Source organism: Eleutherodactylus coqui, chromosome 2 (genome assembly GCF_035609145.1).
Source record: "Eleutherodactylus coqui strain aEleCoq1 chromosome 2, aEleCoq1.hap1, whole genome shotgun sequence".
NCBI lineage: Eukaryota > Metazoa > Chordata > Amphibia > Anura > Eleutherodactylidae > Eleutherodactylus > Eleutherodactylus coqui.
Genome location: NC_089838.1, coordinates 131,623,070 through 131,640,497, shown reverse-complemented (window position 1 = coordinate 131,640,497; position 17,428 = coordinate 131,623,070). Strand labels below are relative to the sequence as shown.

Here is a 17,428-nt window from a genome sequence, read left to right as displayed (position 1 = left end):
TTTAAATTATTCAGACCCGCTTGTTATTGCTTCCCTGTATGGCTTCATTCCCAGTCATTTTGTTGTATTGGGCTGGAAATTTAGACAGATTTTCTTTTCCACGTTTCTACAGATTGGTGTGAAGCTATTCGGCAGCTAGAATTAATGTTTTTTTGTTTGTTTTTTTTCTCCTGTGCATGTTTAGTTTGTCACAGATCAGCAAACTGGTCAGAAAATCCAAATTCTTACAGCAGTTGATCAAAGTGGGGCGAGCAAAAGGTTTATCTTGACTAATAATGATGGCTCATCTCCAAGTAAAGTGATCCTTGCAAGGCAAGACAGCAGTCAAGGCAAGGTTTACCTAACAACCCCTGATGCTGCTGGAGTCAACCAACTATTCATCTCAAGCCCTGATGTTTCTACGCAGCACATTCAGGTAAAAAGCCTTTGTTTTTGTCTGCTCCCTAAAAAGTACTTTACCATTTCAGGGTAGTTTCACATGTAGCATTTTTAGAAAAAGCAAAACTACATTTTTGCGAAATTTCCCCTTACTCTTTTTTTTCTTGTGTCAGCCAAAGAGCAACACAGCCAAATGTTAGCTGTAGGCCAGCAGGGAGTTACTAAGTTACAAACCGTGCTTTTTTTTTTTTAAAGAATGTTGTTTTTTTTGTGCCATTTTCTTCACTTTTGGTACATTTTTCAGGTCCATGTATTTTGGGGTTTTTTTATCGCAAAAAAATTGTGATCAAGAAAAACCCATTTTTACAGAAAAAAAAACACTTGTTTGTGTTTCATGGAATTTTATACAAGCTAAAAAACACTGCCTCGTAAAAATGTGTGAAGGGAGCCTGACGTGTCCTTTTCCTTCTCTAGAGACCACTCCCAGAAATGTTTGGGTTATTAAACATTTATTTTGTGATGAAATAATATAATTAAAATGTAATTTGATTGTGAGATATTTAATATTTTGGGGTACTAGCCAATTTTTTTTAATGATGTAAAAAGCATTTAATCACATTCCGGCATTTAGTCATCGAATTCTTGTGTGTTTTATGTACCTGTTACTATAGATATTGTCAGACGCCCAATGCATAGACCAGAATTTAAACAAACCAGTAGTGGATCTTTGTGTGGTCTGTGGAGATAAAGCTTCAGGTATGTATGGTCATTTTACTTTTACATCTACTTAGTCTCTGGTTTCAGGACAAAATTTTGTCCCAGGGCCGAAGGGGGTATATAACCTTCTGCTGTTCTTCTTTACTATATTCTAACTACCTAATGCACATTGTGCACTGCTCCCTCATTGGCCAGCGCTGATCACATGAGCAGTGCTGGCCAGTCAGGGAATCAAGAGACCTACTACTGCTGGTAATAAACCCCCTCAGCCTCCCGTCCCAGAACAGAAATTTGTCTAGAAATCGAAGGTTGCTTTAATATGAATGTGTAAAGGGGTTATCTGGGGATAACTAGAAAAAAAACAACTTAAACCCAATATACTGAACAAACCTAACGAAAGTCATATTCTACTCTGCCGACTCCTGGTCTCCGCTGCATTTCACTTCTGGGTGCAGATGTTCCAGCAACAGGTCATGTGATTGCTACAGCTAATCACTGGCTGACTTGAGTTAGTGCGCCTGCTGTCAGACATCCAGATCAGTGATCAGTGAAATCAATGAGAGCGATGCCTTCCATTACATTTCTGGCTCCTCACTGTATTTAGAGCCAGAAATGGCCCAGCTACACTGACAGCAGGCTGCAAGATCAGCTGATCGGTGGGGATACCGAGCTGCGAACCTATCCTGAGCATAGGTCATCAATAGGAAATACTCACAATGCCCCTTTAATATTGCCGTTCGGCCACTAAGTGGCAGCATAGCAATGTAAATATATACACAATAAACAATGTATGACTCTGTCTCTATGAAATGACATGTAAGCTGTAGCAGGAACAATGAACAATATGCAGATCTATCAATTAACAGTAGCTTATTTCCTAGCTGTCACATGTGCCACGTGGTAAAAACAGGTTTAACAAGAAGCATTGAGGGAAATTTACCCAAAAAAGTCACACATTTTTGGATTAGTCCAGCTTGCGCAAAAAATTGCAGCTTTTTAAGATTTAGGCCATGTATGTGTGTGTTAGTTTTTTTTTTTTTTTTAGGGTGTATGGCTTTTTGGGAGGGATGTGACTGCTCAACGGTCTTCCCTGTGTGATGGTACATACTGAGATGGCTGACCAACACTAGTAGTACTGCCCGCTGGACTGTTAAATCCCGAATGAGCACAGATTTAATTCTGTAAATTACAAATTATGCAGAATTTTTTTTTTTTGCGCAAAACTATGTATTGATCTGCTGTAACATGCTGCGCACAGATTACACTGCATGCATAACGTGGCAGGTATCTGACCGCTGTTTTTATTTTTGTTTTGGATTTTTTTTAATTTCAATTGGAAAGCTACAATAGAATAAACCTGTAGTTTAAAAATAAGCTGCAAATTCTTAAACATATTTGTTACATTGCAATGTAACATCTGGATACTGCCATTTTTTTCTTCAATGGAAAAGACTGCGGGAAAAGTTGCAGGTAATCCACTATCGGAAGTGTCTGGCAGCTTCTTTTTTTTTTTTTTTAAATGTGTTTTATTGAGAATAGCAGAACATATCAAATTATATTACTCAGCGACAAATCTGAGTATAAGGCCGCCTGCACACGGCCCGGTCGGATCCTGGTGTGAGATTCTCACAGCAGGATGCGACCCGTGCCCCGGTATTGAGCTTATACTCACCCATCCGGCGTCTTCTCTATCTGCATTGCGATGTGCCGGCTGGCGCAGAGCCGGCGTGTCAGCAGTGATGTTTCTCTGTGGGCCTCTGTGAGGCTCGCACAGAGACAGGACATGCCGCAATTTGGTTACCGCGCGAGTTTTCACGTGGTCAAATTGCAGCTGTCTGCATAGGATTGTATTATCTAATACAATCCTATGGCAGCAGGCCTGGGCGGAAATTCTGCGGGAAATCCGGCTGCTGAATTTCCGCCCGTGTGCAGGAGGCCTCACATGGTTCAAGTCTACAAATCGTTTACAATTACTTAAAACAATATACACTGTATAACATAAGGTATTTGGAAAGCTAGTTTGCATATTATCTTTATACCTGTGAAGGGCTAAATGGCACCTGGATGGGTTGAAAACCTCATTTGGTCTGCCAGTTGCTGAAATGTGTTTTGCGTGTGGGTTGCGGTTGATGAGCCGCACCAAATTCCCCAGATTTTGTAGTATTTATCTGGGCGCGTCTTATATTTTTGTACACTATTTTTTTTTCCGTATGGGAGAATAGAATTGACAAGATTATGCCATGGGGGGAGCGTCGGGGTCTCCTATCCATCCAGCGCAATCCTGCAGCCCTATGGGCAAGAAACAGCACTTTACCAAGAAAAATGCGGATACGTAATTGCCGCCACTCTTCATCCATCTGTAGCATCTGTCAATGCATTCTAGTTTTAGTGTGTTTTCCAAGTGATGTGCACTGTCTATGCAGTAGGTAAGTGCCTACGGTCATTCATGCTTTCTTCCCGAACTCTTCCAGGTCGTCATTATGGGGCAGTAACGTGTGAGGGCTGCAAAGGTTTTTTTAAAAGAAGTATTAGGAAAAACTTGGTTTATACATGCCGAGGATCAAAAGATTGTGTAATTAACAAACACTACCGCAACAGATGTCAGTACTGCCGGCTACAAAGGTGCATTGCACTTGGGATGAAACAAGACTGTAAGTATCTGTTCATGTTAAGATACCTTGCATGTCAGATCTATAATTCACCACTAATCTCAAATATTATACCATGCATACCCTGCATGAATGGTGCCATTTCAATTTTTTATTTTGGCCTTACACAATTCCAAAAAACTTCACTAATAGGTCACTCCACCGGAAATCATAATCCTTCTGTAGGTGTTACCTTGCTAACCTGTCCAGCATTTCTAGATTTTAGTTCAACTCCAAATATATAAGTAACTTTCCCAGTAAATTTATTAGTGAAGACATTCTCTTCCTCTGACATTGCTGGACCCATTGAGGCAGATTTAGTAATATGGTCTAATAGTTAGAAAGTGCAAATGTAGAAAAAGAGTCTTAAAATGTGCCAGATTTATCACAGTGACTCATTCTGGATGATAACTCTAGTACATCCTTAGACATATGTATCTAATGTTTTGTCACCTATTAGTTGGCTTTGTTTACACTAATGTTTGTGTCTAAATTTTACTGCAATTTTTGGTGCACGTCACATAAAGTCTGTGCCACTTCCCCAAGAAGCCATGCCCCTTTTCAGGATGTGGCAAAAAAGTGTGCAAAAGTGCCTAAAACACATCATAAATGTTATACAAACATGCAAGACAGTTTTATGGCACAACTTGTGGCAGAACCTGGTGCGTTTTCAATGAGTAAATGTGCCCCACTGAGACTTAAGACTGGCGGTTCATGGGCAAGTCTTAACCCTTTCCAGTCCAATTTGTATCCTGGTTTTCCTAGGGGGGCTTACTCTTTTTCTGCTGTTATACAACAGCGCTATATGCTGGCTAAAGCCAGTAGTGCATGAGGCGACACGTTGGATAGGCTCCGACAGCAGGGAGGCTGGCAATATACAGTAAGAGAACCCTGACGGACGTCTTCCAACATCGGAGCTGTACAGCCTTAAATCATAATGTCTTCACAGGTCAGACAGTGGATTGGAAAGGATTAAACTGAAATCCATTGTAGTAAAACACTCCAAATGTATTAGGAGGTACATGCCTTTTGATAACATTGTTATATTTTTGGCTGTCTTTAAGACAAAATTATATCAACACCTGCTATGAGCTGGCATAGATTTGTAACGCTTTTTGTGTCATTTTCTTCGTAAATCTGTTAGACTGCTATTGACCACATCGCTCCCACTAAACCACTCCCCCCCCCCCCCCCCCCCCTTTTCTCATGATTTTTCAGCATGTGGCACGAGGAGTAAAAAGTTGCTAATTACAGTGCAATTGTGCACACAAAATTTGCTAATGTTATTACTAAGGTTTATTCTACAGGCTGTCCCACTTTCTGGAGGCCCCCCAAAATCGGCTGTAACTGCAAGGCTAATGAATACATTTTAATGAAATTTGCATGAAGCATTCTCTACTCAAGATAAATCCGGAACCCCCCATTAAATGTGCTGGAAGGGTCCTCCGTTTGCTCATTACTGTGAGGCTGTATAAAAAATATTATGCATTCACTTCTTTCTCTTCTCCTTGCCCACAAGTCCCTTACTTGAGGTTTCGGGGGTTCTTCTAGCATCTTTTCTTTGCAGCATGATAACTTGGAGCTTTCACAGACTGCTGGCCATCATCAGTCTGTTCTCTTGGAAGCCGGAATTGAGAACCCCACAGATCTCCACTTTGTTGGATATATTTTGATTTGATTTAAAGCAACATTGTGATTGCATGATTTTAACCCAGTTTTATGTCTCCTGACTCTTTGCAGCTGTGCAATGCGAAAGAAAACCCATAGAAGTTGCTAGAGAAAAATCATCAAATTGTGCAGCGTCCACAGAAAAAATCTACATTAGGAAAGATTTGCGAAGTCCTCTTGCTGCAACAACAACTTTTGTAACGGATAACAAACCTGTAAGGTGCGTGTTTTGTGCTAAAGTTTAATATTAGAAGGCCTGTATGATTCAGGTTTTTTTTTTTCTTTGTTTTTTTTGTGCATAAATTATGGAGATTTTGACAAATTTGCTGTACATTTAGTTGGGATTAGGCCTTATAAATAGAGATGAGCGAACGTACTCGGTTCGGGTGTTTTTGCACTCGAGCACCGCTTTTTCCAAGTAACTGACTACTGAGATGAAAAGATTCGGGGGGCGCCGGGGGTAGGGGGAGCTCCCCCCGAATCTTTTCGTCCGAGTAGTCAGTTACTCGGAAAAAGCGGTGCTCGAGTGCAAAAACACCCGAACTGAGTACGTTCGCTCATCTCTACTTATAAAGCAATACACCGTTTTCAAAGCACAAGTTCATATCCTCCCTCATTTCTTTTTATACCAGTTTTGTAAACCACTTATTTTCCTTCCCAGGTCGAACACTTTGTTGGATTCTGGAATGTTAGTGAATATTCAGTCTTCTGGAATTAAAACTGAGCCCATGCTAATAACACAAGACAAGGTAACTGGTTAAGAATAAAAACCTAAATGGATCCCAAAGATCCCCTTCTAAGCAAATCATAGCAGCTTCTTCTGATAACCTGCATTGGAAATGACCCTTTTTACACAATTCATTCGCTTATCGTTAATTGTTCGTTGTGTACAAGCATAAATGGAGATCAGTAAACAGGCAGTGGTTCAACTATGAATGACTTCCTGTTTACTCTGAAGGCGGGTGGCCAGAGGTTATCCCTTGTGCACTGGCTCCATTCAGAGAGCGATTATTGCTCCTGTATAAAAGCACAAGGGCAATAACTTTTAGTGCTCAATGGCCGTCTCATGTGAAACCACCCTAAATTGCATGACCCCTAACTATTACTTCACCGAAACTCTGTATGTTTGTGTTTTTATCTGAATTGTTCTTGTGTCCAATGTGCTACTTTAAAATGTTGCTGCCGCCCTACAGTACAGCATTGCTCCCCTCCAGTTTTTGTTTGGCCCATGTATAGAGTAAGCCTCAGTGATATTGAATCCATAGTAATGTAACGTCATGTACCAGTGGTCAGGGGCGTCCCATTCTTGAGATCAGCAGTGGTCTCGGTGGTGAGAACCCCACCGAACGGCAAGTTATCCTCTATCCTTTTGGATAGGGGATAATTGCAATTGTGGTACAACCCCTTTAAGGGTATGTTCACATGTGGTGGATTTACATATTGAAAATCCGATGTGTTTACTACAGGGCCCTCTGCAGAAATATGAAGCTAATGCTCTGATTTCTGCCATGGATGTTCAGTCTGAAGTGCCAGAGAGCCCCACGAGGATTAGCCCTATTCAAGGGGGAGTAAGTAGCATTCTACTTTTTCTGGCAGATTTTTTTTGCCATGTGGAGATTTTCTGTAGCATTTAAATGGGACAATGGAAAGGCACTGAAATTTGCACAAAATCCTGAACATGTGAACAGACCCATGCTACTTATACACCTTATCCAGAGCTCCAGGCTAAAAACACAAACCCAAAAAACTAATTGGGCCTTTGGCTCTTGAATATAAGACTTTGGGAGCCAGATGACATTCTCAAATTTAAAAATCCATATTATTCCATGTAAAATATAGACCGTTATTACATTAGGCAGTTGACTGATGGACTGCAGCCTTCACAGTGCAGTAACGTACTTCAGTGCTGGTACCGATCTCCTTATACTACTGTATCTAATCACATTCAAAATGGACAAATTACAGAAAATGACATTGTTGTGATGGTGAACTCTGGAATGGCAGGTTAATTTCTATTCTTTTTTTGACGCAGGTTGAAGCCTGTCAGGGAGATTTAAGCACTTTGGCCAATGTTGTCACATCACTTGCAAACTTTAACAAATCAAAAGAAATGCCTCAATCCAGCACAGAATTGTCTATTGTTGAAAGTTTAAGTAATGGAGATACAACACTCACTGAACTTCCACAGGATAGCCAATCCAACAATGAAGTCACCAGGTACTAATTATTTTTATTTATTGTTTTACACCATGCCCAAAAAGAAAACCCAAAGCATTAGTTACTGTACAGTTACATACAGTACCAGTCAAAGGTTTGGACTTCTTTTCATACTCATTGGCTGCCCCGTTTCCGCGCTGTAGTGATGGACTGTCATTTGTCTTTCCTTAGTTGAGTGCTTCCTGCCATATTGTGGATTAGAGCGGTAGCTGACTAGGGCTAACACTGTATGAAGCTATGTACCAACTCAACCTCCGTTCAACACAACTGATGGTCTCAAATGCAAGAAATTCCACAAATTAACTCTTGACAAAGCATGCCTGTTAATTGAAAGCCATTTTAGGTGAAAACCTCATGAAGCCAACAGAGATCTAAAATGCATTCTGGCCTAACACTTTTTCTGTTTACTGCTTGATTCGACATTCTCCTTCATAGTTTTCATATCCTCTATAGTATAGGAGATTTAAAAAAACTAGAAAAAACATGGAATGAAAAGGTGTGTCCAGACGTTTGACTGGTACTGTATATTAGCCAATCAATACCAAAAATGTGCTTGACCAAATAAATATAAAGATGCAAATTCATCTTTATTAATATATCAAAGTTAAAAACCATAAAAGAAGGCAATACAAACATGAAGCGACAATGGCTGAATTGGGTGATGTAAAAAAATACAACTAATAAATATACGAGCACTCATTAAAGGAAGGGGAGATGCAAGACAAAATAATATACAAAAAACATTACTCAGTGTAAAGTACAAGTGCAATGGCTGTATGCGAAAAATGGCAAAATCTATTAAAGGAATCTGTGAGCTCGAACACCCTGTCCAAACTGCAGGCATCTTGTTCAAGAGCAGGAGGAGCCGAGCAGATTAGTATATGGCATTGTGTGAAAAGATTCATCTGTTCGTTCTGAGCTGAACAGTCCAGTGGGCGGTCCTTCCCTGTATGTACAGTCATACACCGCTGTCAATCACTGATAGCTCCGCCCATTGGACTGTTCTGCTCAGAATGAGCAGAGATATAAATGAATGCAATACAAGTTATACTGAATCTTTTCCCACAATGAGATATATTAACCTGTTCAGCGCCTTCTGCTCTACAACATGTCTGCAGTTTGGACAGCGTGCTCAGGCTGACGAACTTCCCGTTAAAAGTATGCCGCAGCCAATTCATAGATTTATACGGCCAAGCACATACAAATTCAGCAGCAGTGTAAAATGAACAACAGGAAATAAATGCAAGAACAGGATAATGTAAATCATGTTCACCCGCCACACCTGAAGCTTGTTTAACCAATAGATTTGTCATTTGGTCCAGCACAATTTTTGTTTTTATGTTTATTTTCTTGCACTGTACATGTGTAGCAAAACCAGGCTGTCGATTGCTAAGAGCCACCGGATGCGTCTGCTGCCTCTTAAAAAATCCAACCTGTTCTATCCAGCAGGAAAATGTCAGGCTATCCATATAGACCTCAAACTGCTAATGGGGTCAGCCAATTTTGATAGGATCCACTAAAAAAAACAAAACTTTCATCTACTGCTAGATTTTGTCATTCTAGACTACAGAGATCTCATCTGTGGACAGGCAGAGTCTTCTTACTGAGAAACTGTTAGGGTAGAAGTGACATGGAAGTGGCAAATTTTGTTTGCCAACTAAGAAAATAGTGCTTGTGCAATGCAGACCAATAAACTGCTACCCTGTGGTGGAATTGGTAGGAAATTAAACTTCCCAATGTCTACCTTGTTCCCTTTTTATTGAAGTTGTTCAGACGCAGCTAAAGCAGCTGATCAGTTTTGCATCATCATGGATGTCGTCATCACTGTATGCATCTTCTGTAAGCGAGAAGGGGTTGATAACACATAAATGGTTGCAATGGTAAAGCATGTTTTCCTTAGTATGACTATTTTGTATTGCAGAGCATTTGATACACTAGCAAAAGCTCTTAATCCATCTGAAAGCTCTTCCCAGGACTCGTCTGAAAACATTGAATCTGGCTCTAACCTCTTCCCAGACATTGGAGTTATTGGAATGGAAGGTCCTCTTCTTAGTGACTCCCACATATCCTTCAAGGTAGGGTTTGACAGTCAATCCCCGCTTTTTTTTTTTTTTTTTAAAGAACACCTCTTGGGCACCATGTTATTAACTTGTAATTCATTTTCACCTAAAGAGCCTATTGGATAGTTTGGAGCGTGTTTTTGGTAGCTTAGTCTATATTGATATTACACATGTACAATCATGGGAAGATTAATTAAGACCAGCGGTTCAGATGCTGATCTCGATATCTCCCTGCCTAAACACCATGCGTCTAATATATAAAGAGGCACACACCTCTTCATGTATTGGGTGCATTTTGGGTCGTATCTGCATCTACTCAGAAATCTATGCTAGTGGCATGAAGCATTCTACATAACAAAAATTGATTACATTTTTGCATATCCTAGCCTTGCTGAAACATTTTTTACGCCTGATTTTTCTCCTGTAAAATCTCCCACAATTCACCTGAATGTACTGTACTTCATCTTGCTTCTTTCTATTATATTTTTCATCTTCAGTGTAAACCCTTCAACTTTCAGACATTTCCATAATTGTACTCTAATGTACAAAGTAACAGATGAATCTGAATCTACTGTTAAGCCTGGTTTAGCGATTTTTGAGCAACAGTTGTTGTGTTCTTTTAAGCGCAAGGTGATCACTCAAACGTTGCGCTCCGAGTGGAGGATCTAGAAGACAAGCAGGGTGTTATACAGCCGAGCGCTCCAACCAGGGTATGGAGAATGCAGCTGGACCGCTCTGTTCTTCATACCCAGCCTGTCATCAGAGAGCGTAACACAGCTGAAACAATAGTATCAGCTGTATTTCGCTGTGAATCCCTGATTCAGCGCAGGCATAACGAAAACTGCACGATGTCAGGGAGTTAGATCCAACAATTCTCACTCAAAAGATGACTTTGACCGATTTTTGAGCGAAAATCATGGTCAAAAGGGCCTTTAGCGGCAAAGGTGTAATGTCATTCTGTCTGTCCTGCTACCCGTTCAGGACCAAGCTTTTTCAGAAAGTATGGAAAAGATTAATGAATTGGAAATATTTTCTCTACAAATATTGAAATTAATGAAAGGAAGTACAGGAATTAGTGAACATTTTTGCACCTTTCATTTATTTCTCCTTCCATTCCTTTTTTTACATATACATACATTTCTTTCCAGCTCACAATGCCTTCCCCAATGCCTGAATACTTGAACGTGCACTATATTTGTGAATCGGCATCACGGCTGTTATTCCTCTCCATGCACTGGGCCCGCTCCATTCCCTCCTTCCAAGCTCTTGGGTGAGTGTGAAATTTCAGAGAAAACATCATAAATAGATTTGAGTGACATTTTTTCCTGTAAGGAGACGGGTGCCAGAAGTAATGGCAAGAATAGTTGTTTACAAATGACTGTTTAATGGTTACATCTGGAAGATATATTGTAAAATAAGTGTTTATTTACGTCCTAAAATATTGTGCCCTTTATATGAATTAGACGTTCTGTGCTCACTTCATAATGTTTTTCTTATCAGGCAAGAGGTCAGCATCTCTCTAGTGAAAGCTTGCTGGAATGAACTGTTCTCGCTTGGTCTTGCTCAGTGTTCCCAAGTGATGAATGTGTCGACTATACTAACAGCGTTTGTTAATCACCTGCACGGCATGCAGCATGGTAAGATCCTTCCCGTTCTGTTATAATAAAACATCATTTCTGTTTCCTCTCTGTAGACATTTCATTTTGTGCTTGAAAGGAGTCATATGTTTCACCACAGCCATACAATAGCCAAATACAGAATTTCCAAATTGCATATGTGGGAGGAAGGAACGAACACTTGTAAGGTTAAAGAATTATTTGAATTAAGAGAAGATGAAGGACGTTTTTATTATGGCAAGCATGAGGCCTTGTAGGACATGTCCGAGGCAATTTTGAAGCCAGTTTGTAGACCATATACGGGAAAACGTATGTCTTGGACTCCCTATATAAAGTCATTTAATTATTAATGAAATCTATATTTTCTTTATCATTGCATTTGGATATTAAACATACAGTATCTTCGCAGTGCACAGTGACTGGTAGCTTTGTTTTCTCATGCGTAGGAAGAGGGATTTTTTTCTGTTTGCTATTTAACACACAGACTGCTGTCGGTATCTGTATAAAGGCATGGATCAAAACTACAGTGGTTACGAGTGCCTCAGCTTGCGAGTTTTTTGACTGGTGAGCAGGCTCTCTCCCGAATTTTTGCTGTGATTTACGAGCAAAACTCTGGGTACGAGCCTGCTTGCAAGTCAAAAAACTCGCAAGCTGAGGCTCAGAGTGGAAGTCTATGCTCGCCTATCGCCGGCGTGCCATCCTCCTGATTGGTCTGCGGTGCTGCTGCAGGCTGTCACTCCCTCCTCCACGCTGACAGAGCATTGCCTTTTGGATGCAGGGCTTGAATGCCCCGCCTCCAGCAAGCTGATGCTCTGATTGGTTAACTCAGCACAGAGTTAGCCAATGAAAGCCGACGCTGGGTTAACCAATCACAGCCATCCAATGACCTCATTGAATGGCTGTGATTGGTTAACGTAGTGCCGGCTTTCATTGGCTGACGCTGCGCTAAATTAACCAATCGGGGCATTAGCTTACTGGAGACGGGGCATTTAAGCCCCACATCCAGAAAGTAATGCTCTGCCGCGTGGAGGAGGGAGTGACAGCCTGCGGCAGCACCGCAGATCATAGCAGAATGCCGGCGGGAGGTGAGTATTGATTTTTATATTTTTATTTTTTCTACTTGTAGTTAGTTTACCCTTTGGAACGCATTAATGGCGTTTCAATGCATTATAACTATAAGATTACGTCATTGGGTCATTGGTTTGGGGAGTTACAACTTTTGTAGTCGCACCCATTCAGAAAGTCAAATTTTTTAAATAGGTTTTTATGTAAGAAGGAAGGTAAGGTGCCCTAGGTCAAACAAATACAGGACAAAAAGCATGACGCACACCATTACATTCATACCAATTTGTTTTTGCGTGTCTGTTCTTTCTATTTCCCCATAACTATTTTCTGTGTAACTTGGTGAGTTGTTCTGTTAGTGGCAGCATACAGCAAACAGAACAATGATTTCAAGACCATGTAATCTCTTCTCGCAGATAAACTTTCTGGAGACAAATTAAAGTTGGTGATGGACCACATCTTTAAACTTCAAGACTTCTGCAATAGTATGGTTAAACTTGGACTTGATGGTTACGAGTATGCCTACCTGAAAGCAATTGTCCTATTTAGTCCAGGTATGTGACTTTAGCCTTTTAGTTTTCTTACATAAAGAGTTCTCTTGTCAAGAATTGTCAGTATTTAAGCATTCTGTAACTATCTCTTTGGTGTTTTTTTTATGAGCTGACACTGTGCCTATGAATTTGTATGGAGAAGTACACATTTTTCACATATTATGCAGGTCCTGCTCTAAGGGCTTATTCAGACGACCGTATATCGGCCGGGTATTCACACCAGCCGATATACGGCGTCTCTCTCTGCAGGGGGAGGAGGCTGGAAGAGCCAGGAGCAGTGCTCTGAGCTCCCGCCCCCTCTCTGCCTCCTCCCCACCCTCCTGCACTATTTGCAATGAGAGGGGGTGGGGGCGGGGCTAAGTTCTGTCCCCGTCCGGGCTCCCCTCATTGCAAATAGTGCAGAGGGGCGGAGATGAGGAAGAGAGGGGGCGGGAGCTCAGAGCACTGCTCCCAGCTCTTCCAGCCTCCTCCCCTGCAGAGAGGGACGCCGTATATCGGCCGGCGTCAATACCCGGCCGATATACGGTCGTCTGAATAAGCCCTAAAGCCTAACTTGACTCAAATAATGAAAACTAACCTTTTTAGGGTACATTCCCACCTGGCAAACTTGGGTGAGAATCCTTACCATTTTGTATGAAATTTCACGTGGATACATAGCAGGTTTCACTCTTTCGATTGAAGGTTAAAATATTACCCCAAATATCCTCCCCCTGCCAAAAAACTTGTGGCTTTAACCCTGCAGGACTTTTGTATTGGTCCCAAAATGACTTTCACTGGTTATAACCCACTCCTCAGTGTGAGGACCTAAACCAGTCTTTAGATGTCCACTTCCTGACCCCTGCGAGTCTGACATGACTTTTCATTACTGCAAACTATTGTCTTAAATTGTACATTAAATATATTTACAGATCACCCTGGACTGGAAAATGCACCTAACATTGAAAAACTCCAAGAAAAAGCCTATATGGAATTCCAAGACTATGTTACCAAAACATATCCAGATGATACTTACCGGTGAGATGTGTTTAAACTGTATATATGCCATAACATTTAAACCACTAACAGGTGACGTGAATAACATTGCTTATCTAATGACTAAGGCACTAGTCAAGGGGGTGGGATATATTTGGGAGCCCTGTGGAAAGAAGGCAAGCTGATGAAAGCAGTGTGATGAGCTCAGCAATGTTCTGCTAGAAAACATGGCGTTCTGGCATTCATGTGAATGTCACTTTGACATGTGCCTCCTGACAACATTGTTGCAGGCCAATTGCACTCCTTTATTACAGTATGCATTCGCAAAACCCCGCATCCGTAACCGCTGCATTTTTTTTACGCATTTTGCAGCGTATGACAGCATTTTTTAATGTACCCCATCATTGTGATGGGTGATGCAGTGTGTTAAAACGTGCGAAAATAGAGCAGACTGCGTTTGAGCGGTAGTCTGCGAAGCCCCATTGAAATGAATGGCAGCGTTGTATCACAATTAGCGCAGCGTTTGAAACAAATGTAAGGGCAGCCTAATGGTAGTGTTCTCTCAGCAGGATAATGCACCCTGTCACATTGCAAAAATTGTTCAAGAACGGTATTAGGAACATATCAAAGAACTCAAGGTGATGACTTGTCCTCCCTCCAAATTCCCCAGATCCCAATCGGGTCGAGCATCTGTGAGATGTGCTGGAAAACCTAGTCCAATCCATATAGACCTCACCTTGCAACCTTCAGGATGTAAAAGATCTGCTACAAATATTTTTGTGCCAGATAACAAAAAACACCATTAAGGGTCTTGTGGAGTTCATGTTTTGACGGGTGGTCAAATGGTCTTAACCCCTTCATGACGCGGACCTTTTTTTTCTATTCCTCCCCCCTTAAAAAAAAATCATAACTCCCTTATTTATCCATCGACGTCGCTGTATGAGGGCTTGTTTTTTGCGGGACGAGTTGTATTTTTCAATGGTACCATTTAATGTACCATATAATGCACTGAAAAACTTTTTAAAAATTCTAAGTGGAGTAAAATGAAGAAAAACCCGACATTTCGCCATCTTTCAGTGGATCTTGTTTCTACGTCGCACAAACTGCAGCAAAAGCGACATGATAACTTTATTCTATGGGTCGGTACGATTGCTGCGATACCAGACTTGTATAGGTTGTTTTTTTTTTTTACTATACTACTTTTTTTTTAAATTTTTTCTGCGGTCATCTTGTGCGCGCAATAACTTTTTTATTTTTCCATCGACGTAGTTCAGCAATGGCTCATTTTTTTTGCGGAATGTCCCGTAGTTTTCGTATTCCGAATTAGTATGGAATACGTACGACTTTCTGATCGCTTTTTATTGGTTTTTTTTTCTGGTAGACAGGGTAACAAAGTGCATTTCTGGCGTTCTTTTTTTCTTTCGGATGACGTTCACCGTGCGGGGTAAATAATGTGCTACTTTGATAGTTCGGACGTTTATGGAAGCGGTGATACCAAATATGTATTTTTATTTTATTATTTAGCCTTTTTAATTATAGATATGGCAAAAGGGGGGTGAGTTAAACTTTTTTTTTTCTACAATTAAAAAAACTATATTGCTCTTTTTTTCACTCTTAAGTCCCCTGGGGGATTACAATATGCGATACTTTGATCGCTCCTGCAGTATGACGTAATGCTGCAGCATTACGTCATACTGCATTCTGACAGGCAGCCTATCAAGCCACCCCACAGTAATGGCTTGATAGGCAGTCTCTCAAGGCAGCCCTGGGGCCTTTCAGAAGGCCCCCAGCAGCCGTGACACCTGCACGGCTCCCCCTATCTCACTGCAGGGGGGGGGGGGGGGCGTACGGGACCCCCGAACGGGGGCTTTAAATGCCGCTGTCAGAATTGACAGCAGCATTTTAAGGGTTAATAGCCGCGATCCGCCAAACGGACAATCGCGACTATTGCCCGCGGGTGTCAGCTGTAGTGAACAGCTGACGCCTGCGCTGTATGCAGAGGGGTCACCCCGCGACCTCTCTGCATACATACCCCAACGCTCCAGGACGTAAATGTACGTCCTGGAGTGGGAAGGGGTTAATGTTATGACTGATTAGTGTCTAAATGTATATGTTGTTTTTTGGACACAGCTCAACTGTCTTTTCTATTCTCAGGCTATCTCGGCTCTTACTGCGTTTGCCAGCCCTGAGACTTATGAGTGCTGCAGTTATGGAGGAGCTGTTCTTCGCAGGCCTAATTGGAAACGTGCAAATCGATAGTATTATTCCATACATTTTACGTATGGAAAGCACTGACTACAGCAGTCAGATTATTGGAGTCACTGTATAGCATATGTATGAGAACCGGGACTTGGAAAACCTTTTGTTTATTAACTTTTAGAAAGAAGATGCACAAGATATTGAAGTATGTGTAAAAACTTTGCTTTAAATATCTTCCAAGTATCTTTTGTCTTTTCTGTCTATAGGCTAATTGTGCCTTTTTTTTGGCACGGTGTATATAGTAACAAATATAAATATATATATATAATATAGATAAGTTTATATTGTCATGAATGGCCTATGCCAACCTAGACAGATCTACTGAAAGCAGTGCTTTTACCCTCCCCCAAAGTATCAGGTCATGGTACACCGCAATATAACTTGTTCAAAGGAAATGAGGTTTATATTGCGGTCTGGTGTTGCGTGCCTTGCCTGGGTGCTTACTGAGCTGTCGCAGCAGGTTTGCAAGAGACATAAGCTTATTTTATACAATTAAACGGTTTGGATATTCTTAGCTAGAAGCTTTTTAACTTAATTGAAACTCTTGTTCGTATTCTCAAAGAATGACAGTACTAACTTAGAAGAAATAACCTGCATTTCAAAGATTCCTCCTTGTTCCTGCATGGAGTAAAAATGCATTTCCTTATTTTATTTAGCTATTGATATTAGTTGTACACGAGGGCAAGGCTCAAACTGTAATATATTGAAGGATTAAATTCATTTGTTAATACTCTCAAACCATTTGAATTGTGAATGTAAGCAGCAGGTTTCTGAATAAGAGACACTTTATTCCTTGGGGACTTGTTACAGACTACTGTATGTTTTGGCAATGAAATGGGGGAAAAAAAACATAATTTACCACATTGATGGTGGCAATTTGCAGCTGCTATTGTTAAAATCTTTTTCAAGTTGCCTGAAGCTCTAAAGAATGCGTAACGTTAATAATGCCTGGTCTTTTTCGCAGTCATTGGTTAATTGTGTTTTCGTAATATCCCATAAACTCTACTAAGGTATTATTTCTGGAGGTTACTTTTACTGTATGCCAAAAGCCTAACAGCGGTCTGGTCTTCATGGCTACTCTGTCTCAGGGCAGCATATAAGATATTGGTGAGGATGCTGGACTTGGGGACTTAGTTTTCTATCGCTTCATTTCGTATTTCCATCCAAGAAGCCCTTAACCCTTTCCAATCCAATTTGTATCCTGGTTTTCCTAGGGAGCTTACTCTTTTGTACTAAGGCCAGTACTGCATGAGGTGAGACGTTGGATAGTCTCCGACAGC

The 17,428-nt window shown here is 40.9% G+C and overlaps 1 protein-coding gene across 2 annotated transcripts in view; it reads left to right on the top strand.

The window, feature by feature from the left end:
- The window catches only part of NR2C1 (nuclear receptor subfamily 2 group C member 1), a 28,736-nt gene extending 11,850 nt beyond the window's left edge, over positions 1–16,886 (top strand). For both annotated transcript variants that reach the window (XM_066591540.1, XM_066591539.1), the window contains exons 4-15: positions 185–415; positions 1,050–1,134; positions 3,567–3,746; positions 5,484–5,631; positions 6,073–6,160; positions 7,444–7,628; positions 9,550–9,703; positions 10,837–10,958; positions 11,189–11,325; positions 12,783–12,920; positions 13,826–13,931; positions 16,044–16,886. In XM_066591540.1, the coding sequence (XP_066447637.1) occupies positions 185–415; positions 1,050–1,134; positions 3,567–3,746; positions 5,484–5,631; positions 6,073–6,160; positions 7,444–7,628; positions 9,550–9,703; positions 10,837–10,958; positions 11,189–11,325; positions 12,783–12,920; positions 13,826–13,931; positions 16,044–16,218 (1,749 nt within the window). In that variant the 3' untranslated portion in view covers positions 16,219–16,886. The remainder of the gene's footprint in view (positions 1–184; positions 416–1,049; positions 1,135–3,566; positions 3,747–5,483; positions 5,632–6,072; positions 6,161–7,443; positions 7,629–9,549; positions 9,704–10,836; positions 10,959–11,188; positions 11,326–12,782; positions 12,921–13,825; positions 13,932–16,043) is intronic.
- The last annotated feature ends 542 nt before the right edge of the window (positions 16,887–17,428 follow it).